This window comes from Xiphophorus hellerii, chromosome 16 (genome assembly GCF_003331165.1).
Source record: "Xiphophorus hellerii strain 12219 chromosome 16, Xiphophorus_hellerii-4.1, whole genome shotgun sequence".
Classification (NCBI taxonomy): Eukaryota; Metazoa; Chordata; class Actinopteri; order Cyprinodontiformes; family Poeciliidae; genus Xiphophorus; species Xiphophorus hellerii.
Genome location: NC_045687.1, coordinates 6,942,254 through 6,949,536, shown reverse-complemented (window position 1 = coordinate 6,949,536; position 7,283 = coordinate 6,942,254). Strand labels below are relative to the sequence as shown.

The following is a 7,283-nucleotide window of genomic DNA, read 5'->3' as shown; positions in this document are numbered from 1 at the left end:
TGCTGCATTTTTGTATCTGCGTACTTGATTGTGCCCATTTAATTAAAAAGGCATTAATATCTGCCCAACGTTTCAAAAGAATACATTAGACGCCATTAAGTTTTATTGTTTTTTTGACTTGGGCAGAATAAATTGACTTCACTGCTAATGGGTCTGGAGTTTCAAAAGTTAGCTGCTTTCCTACAGATTAGTTTGCAAATAGCTCTGGTTTAACTAGGCATTAAAGCGTCATTATTGGACATAAAGTGATAAGCTAATAAGCTAATGTTCGACACAAAATTACTTTGTTCTAAATTTTTACGGCTGGGCAATGTATCGAGTATATGTTGATGAGTGATATATATTTGTTATATTGTAAACCACAAAATAGCAAAAAATATTGGGATAATAGATTTTCCTCATATCGCCCAGCCCTAGTGCCAATGGATACTTTGAAAGAAACTACAAAATGATCTAGTGTCATTTGTGTTTAAACAAATGTTTCAGCATTTATAAATCAGAAACTGCAACAGCTAACTAAATAGTTGTGTCTTCTCTGTTGCAAGGCTTTAAGTTTCACTTTCCCAAAAGGAAAAACAAACATGCACTGCTGTTAAGGGTCTGCATGCAAAGTCTTACTGTTGTGGCCATTCAGATATGTTAGCAGTTTTAAACATTTGAAGCACCCCAGGTTGGATTAAATCAAGTTTGTGCGAGAATTACTCCACATGCTTAGGATTTTGTTTTTTACTTCTTTTTTTTCTCATTTGGCTCTCCATACAGCTTTTCTTGTAATTACTCTATCAAACAACTGTTCTAAACATTGTGCATTCAGGAAGATATTTATTTTTGTACATTATGGTCTAAGTCAGGTGTCAAACTCCAGTCCTCAAGGGCCGGTGTCCTGCAGTTTTTAGTTGTGCCACAGGTACAAAACACTGGAATGAAATTGCTTATTTATCTCCTTGTGTAGATCAGTTCTCCAGAACCTTGATAATGATCTAATTACTCTATTCGGGTGTGGTGCAGCAGAGGCACATCTAAAAGTTGCAGGACAGCGGCCCTTGAGGACTGGAGTTTGACACCTGTGACTAAGTATATTTACTAGGTGCTAAGTAAATATAGTATATTTTTCTTTATCATGGTTCCAGATTTGTCTGTGAATTTAATCAAAAAAAGAAAAAAGATTTCAGTTTACTCAGTGCAGTTTGTTTATAAATGTACCCAAATATTCCTATTTTGTTATTGCTGTTTATACTTATTCTGACTGTTCTTTGAACTTGATGCTACTGAAACATTTTTTGTTATATTAATGATGTTTTATATTACTTCAAGCTTAATTGTGAACAATAATGTAATCAGAAAGTGATTAAAAGTGTAACTAAAGCAAATAAAAACAATTTGCAGGAACAAGCAGAGACTTGAATACTTTATATATGAGCAGAAACTTGCTGTAAGTTTTGTTTTCTTGTTGTATGAACAAGAAAGGGGCCCAGTTAGGGTACATCGAACTGACTAGAAAGTAGAATTTTTAATAGATTTGAACTTCTGCCGACAAACATAATAAATAAATAGATGTAGATCGAATTCATAGGTACATGTGAGGAAAATATTTTATTTCAAATGAAGGTTGTAAAAAAATCTTCTCTGTGTTAGGATCGGGTTTCTTGTGTCATTGCATAATGACTGTAGAGTGTTGCTCTTCCAGAAACTCCCTCAGTAGGGCCACACTTATTGGGTCAGATGTTTTGTACTTTCGTTTTCCAGTTTAAGCGTCACACCGAAACTATTTAAAACCCCAGCATCTGCCTTGTGAAATGACAGTAGAGAAGACAAAGAAGCAGAAAGCACAGAACTGTCCTCTGTCACACCTAACTGGTAAGTTTTAAAGCTTCTCTTACTTCCTAACATAGATTAATGAGAATAATTAAATCCTTTATGCTCCCCTCGTAAAATGTCTGTATTTAGCAGCTTCCTAAGACTAAGCACAGGATGGCAGAGTTTGAACTACGTTCCTACCAGAAGGAAGTGGTTGAAAGGGCACTGAAGGGAGAAAATGTTATCATTTGGCTGCCAACTGGAGGTGGAAAAACCCGAGCTGCTGTCTATGTAGCCAGAAGGCATTTGGAGACCACAGCAAATGCTAAAGTGATGGTGCTGGTCAACAAGGTACTCAATCAATGAATAGAGAGAAAGAGAAACACAAGTTATGCATGTATGTATGTATGTATGTATGTATGTATGTATGTATGTATGTATGTATGTATGTATGTATGTATGTATGTATGTATGTATGTATTTAAACACATTTCTTTACTTACTATTCTAATCCACTCATAATTACAGGTTCATCTTGTGGACCAACATTACACCAAAGAGTTTAAGCCTTATCTGGGTAATGGTTATAGACTCATGAAAGTCAGTGGTGACAGCCAGGAGAAGGATTTCTTCGGGATAGTGGTGCAGGACAATGACGTGATCATCTGCACAGCCCAGATCCTGTATAATGCTTTGATCAACAAGGAGGAGGCAAAACACGTTGAGCTCTCAGGTCTGTGAAGCTGAACAGGAAACTTCATGGTGCTTATGGAGCTGAGGAAACCTAACCACACGCTCCATTTATGTTTGCACTCAGATATCACTCTACTGATAATCGACGAGTGCCATCACACCCACAAGGAGTCAGTCTACAACAAAATAATGAGATGCTACGTGGAGAAAAAGCTGAAAGGACAACGACAGATACCACAGATCCTGGGTCTCACTGCCTCACCTGGGACAGGAGGTGCAAGGGACCTGGAAGATGCTGTGAATCATGTGCTGGAGGTCAGATGAACTAAAATTCAGGATTTTACCTCTTTTATTATCATTAACTTCTACTGAAATTTACTCTTTTTCTTCTCCATTTTTCAGATCTGTGCCAACTTAGACTCAGTTATTGTCTCAACTAAAAACTACACTCCAGAGCTGGAGGAGAAGGTGCCCCGGCCCCAAAAGACCTTTGACATTGTGGAGAAGAGAGCAGCAGTAAGTACATTTTGTGTTATGTAATATAACAGACAAACAGTATTTAGTATTTGGCTAACTTAGGAAGTTAGGTCACAAAGAGGTGCAGTATCTGCTGCACAAGGCCCTTTTAACGGATGATATTCCACACCACCCAGGGTGGCATGTCACACACACACGCACACACATGAACAGGCAGTATGTTTTTCTATTTTCACAAAGACTCTACATTGACTCCCATTCATTTGTAATTAATTTATATTCTAATCCTGGCCCTAGGCTCAAGGTTAGATTTAGGACACCTTGGTCCTAAACTGATATCAGCACTTCTTTTCATGGGGACTGGGCTTTGGGCCCCATAAGGCACACTCCATGCTCACAAATTTATATTTGTTGGAAAAATGGGCCTTAAAATGTATCAAATACAACGCCACACATAAAAGCTGGTTGTGTTGACCTAAAACACTGTTTTCACTGCACCTGTTTTCTTAAAGGACCCATTTGGAGACCATATCAAGTGGATGATGCAGCAGATTCACGGATTCATGAACCTTCCTTCTGACGTGAGGCTTAGAGAGTGTGGCACACAAGAATATGAGGCAGATGTTGTGATTCTGGAGCAACGAGGTAAGAGTATTGACTTCAGTTTAATTGTTTCATTGTTTTTTAGACTGATAAAAAGCAATTTGATCCTTGAAGAGGGCATCGCATTTCATTGATTATACTAATACATGTGTATCTTTTTGGATCAGGAGTTAGAGAGGACAACAGGCTCTTGGCACAATGCGCACTCCATCTGAGACAGTATAATGACGCTCTACTCATTAATGACACGCTGCGAATGATGGATGCATATCGCTCTTTGGAGGAATTCTACAACACAAAAGTCACTACGGCCATTGATGGGACAGATTACTTCCTGGTGGGACTTTTTCAAGGTGGGAATTCTGAGCTTGTTTTGTTTTTCTGCCTCCATTGAAGTTCTGTGTTCATTATACAAACATATCTATCTGTGCTATGTTTTTTGTTTTGATACAGAGAATCAGGTGGAGCTGAAGAATTTTGCTACAGATTCCCGCTTTGAGAACCCAAAAATGGCAAAACTTGAGAGCACTCTCCTTGGCCAGTTTGGTCCAGATGTCCAGTCTCGGGGCATTCTTTTTTCCAGAACTCGCAGGAGCACCCACTGCCTCCTCGACTGGGTCCAGAAGAAAAGGACATTGCAGAAAGCCGGGATAAAGGCTGCCATCCTTACAGGGGCTGGTAATGGCATCACTTATATGACACAGGTTTGTCTATGAAGGATTCAATCAAACAAAAAGCTCGTCCCTCTCTTTAGCAACTTTTCAAAGATGTATTTATTTTTTTTTTTTACATATTTTATGCTTTTTTGTAGAATGAGCAAGCAGACACAATCCGCAACTTCCGAAATGGTACACTGAACCTCCTGATCTCCACCAGTGTGGCTGAGGAAGGCCTGGACATCCCTGAATGCAACCTGGTGGTACGATATGGACTCCTTACGAATGAGATTGCACAGCAGCAGGCCAGTGGACGTGCCCGAGCAAGGGACAGCCAGTATTCAGTGGTCGCCCAAGAAGGCGGACGGGAGATCCGCCGAGAGCGCATCAACGAATACTTGGAAGAGCTGACTGGAAAAGCCATCGCTAGGGTCCAGAGTATGAGTGAGCATGAGTTCCGCAGAAAGGTGAGGATGTAACAAAAGTTCCTTTTTTGCTATATTATTCTTTGCTGCTTACAATTTCTGCTTTTTTTTTCTTCTAAATTTTTAGACCAATGAAATTCAAACACAGACCATTATTATGAATAAAGTTTTACAAGATCGTAAAACGGAGAAGAAGAACCGACATGCTGCTTCTAGCATCAGGATCTTGTGCAGAAACTGTTTTGCACAAGTGGCATCTGGGAGTGACTTTAAACTCCTTGAAAATGCGCACTATGTCAATGTAAATCCTGACTTTAAGTGAGTTCACCTCTTCCCAAAGACACGTTGTCCAAAGTAAGCCCTACTGAAACATCTTTCATGTCCTAAATGTTGCTCCTATGTTCGCTTAGAAATCACTACAAACTGGGTGGAAAGGTGGTGCTAGAGAAACGTTTTGAGGACTGGGAGCCTGGATGCACAGTCAGCTGTAATAATGGCAACTGCAACAAGGTACAGATGGCGCTTTGATGAATGATACAAATCATCATTACAGTTGATGGTGGTTATTTTGGATTCTGAGGCTTACTTCTGTTTTCATCTACAGGATTGGGGATTTGAAATGAAATACAAGAAGGTAGCCATACTTCCAAATCTTGCCATCAAGAACTTTGCCTTGGAGACACCTGAAGGAAGGGTCACAGTTAAAAAGTGGAAGGATGTTCCTTTTATGGTCGAGGAGTTTACATTTGAACAGTACTGCAATGACCACTTCCCAGACTTGTTTGGTTAAGACATAGAAAAGCTCAGTGTGTTTTTCTGACTCCATTTTCCTGTTTCCTCTACATTTTTAGAGGGATATGGTAAAAATTTGTTGTACTGTCGGAGGTGCATGAAAATAAGCACATCCTTTAAAAAAAAAATTCACTCCATGTTAAGTCATATTAGTGCTGGCGGGCCAGTGAGATAGAAGCTTAAAAACCCATTGCTTATTGATCATGCTTGAAATTAGCGAGACGGCTTTGTTTATGCCCCAGGTCTTCCCTGTGCTGCACATATGATACGCTTTTCCTCAGCTTCATTGAAAGTCAAAGCAGAAAACTATCTTTGGTGTTGCATAAGCTTTGCTGAACATATTATATTCACACAGGACTCTACATGAATTCTCTTTCAGACACTTTAGTAGGAGGAAACATTTAGAATCAATAAAGAATGAATTTGAATGCTTTATATTTCATCACTCATGTATACGTTTTAAACCAATTCAAAGCGGAAATAAATTTTTTTTATTAAATTTCCTTTGAAGCTATTCTTTGATTTTCCACTAGGTGGCAGTGTCGATTAATCCAAGTTGTTTCCAAACTACGAGTGGTGGATCACTGAGATTCAGAGAGCCTTCAGCAGCAGAAATGATTCTTAATCCAAACATGTGCTACAACAAACAACAAAAAATGAGGAATGATCACAATCTTTCCAGTATTTTCTGAAGAGAGACCCTGAACTTCTCCCTTTAGTGAAGGACCTCCTAAGACACAATACACAAAGGTAGTCAGTTCAGTTTGAAGAAAAATAACTTGTTCATTTTTTTAATGAATATTTATCACACAAGATTGAAATTAAACCACCGTTGACCCTTTTTTAAAATCCCCATTCTTTGATTCAAAATGGGAAGTTGTGGTTAATATTAACAGCTTGAAATAGCTTCTCTTTGTACATGAATCCGCTTTCATTAAAAAGCAGCAAAGATACAACTATCAAACTTTAGTCCAGAAGACATGCTGAACAGATTCATCTTTGACCTATGAAATGTCTTTGAGCGTTTCTCCGGGCAGGGACAGAAATGGGTCGGCCCTGCAGTATCAAATCTGCCTTAATCCTTTCGAATCTGTCCGAGAGCTGAAATCAGAGCTGCTTTCATGGACATAATCACAATAAAAACAGACTGTTTCGCTGTCAGTCCTGACTCAGATGTTGGTGAGCAGAGGGAAGCCATGCAGGATGATTTTCTCTCTGATCAAGCTCAAGCTTTTACAATCAGCGCTGATTGCTTCCTCTTTTTTTTTTTCCCAACTCAACGCCCTATGCATCCAAATTGCAATTAGCTGTCTTGTGAAATTAAAGCAGCTTGGAGTACATGAGAAACAGATGACAGTCTCTCTCTGTAGCTACGTGAGACTGGTTGAGTGTGTTTGTGCTACAAACACAATAGAGTCTACTCTCTGGAATCCAGGATGCACACATGTAGACACACCTGTGTGTGCAAAAGCAGGCCAGAATATTTTTCCATGTCATCACAGAAAGCCTATGAATAAGAAATATGCAGTTTCATCCAGCTGATGGCACAAGCTAGAAAATAGCATAGTAGCTATCGCTGTGTTATGATTATGTGATGTGTAATTGGACGTTCTTGCTGGAGAAAATTTAACTGGTTAATTGGTGATTAGAGTTTTGGACTGAACAATGTGGAGCCTGTTGCCTTGTTCTCTGAACAGGGCCATGGCCAGTTGAATCTCAGAATCTCAGAAATTGCGAAATTTGCAAAAAAAGTTGTTGTTTTTTTTAGGTGAATCCCTTCTGAAACATGTATGGTAGTTAAAATTCCCTTCAGTAACCTGCAAGGATTAACCTTAACTCT

The 7,283-nt window shown here is 39.1% G+C and overlaps 1 protein-coding gene across 2 annotated transcripts; it reads left to right on the top strand.

The window, feature by feature from the left end:
• The first annotated feature begins 1,725 nt into the window (after positions 1-1,725).
• dhx58 (DEXH (Asp-Glu-X-His) box polypeptide 58) lies at positions 1,726-5,946 on the top strand. 2 transcript variants are annotated; one of them, XM_032586974.1, is made up of 12 exons: positions 1,726-1,857; positions 1,948-2,148; positions 2,326-2,530; positions 2,615-2,805; positions 2,893-3,006; positions 3,480-3,612; positions 3,738-3,923; positions 4,024-4,274; positions 4,382-4,693; positions 4,779-4,969; positions 5,062-5,161; positions 5,256-5,946. In XM_032586974.1, the coding sequence occupies exons 2-12, from the start codon at positions 1,972-1,974 to the stop codon at positions 5,439-5,441; spliced, it is 2,046 nt and encodes a 681-aa protein (XP_032442865.1). In that variant the 5' UTR covers positions 1,726-1,857; positions 1,948-1,971; the 3' UTR covers positions 5,442-5,946. The 2 variants fall into 2 exon arrangements, with proteins under 2 accessions (XP_032442865.1, XP_032442866.1); XM_032586975.1 differs by having other exon boundaries at positions 1,743-1,857; positions 1,951-2,148.
• Positions 5,947-7,283: the final 1,337 nt, after the last annotated feature.

Bases quoted from the DNA above. Each gene is read 5' to 3' on its own strand.
- dhx58 (XM_032586974.1), top strand. From the start codon at position 1,972: ATGGCAGAGTTTGAACTACGTTCCTACCAGAAGGAAGTGGTTGAAAGG. The intron at 2,149-2,325 runs GTACTCAATCAA...TCATAATTACAG, and splicing joins TGATGGTGCTGGTCAACAAG to GTTCATCTTGTGGACCAACA. The intron at 3,007-3,479 runs GTAAGTACATTT...GTTTTCTTAAAG, and splicing joins TTGTGGAGAAGAGAGCAGCA to GACCCATTTGGAGACCATAT.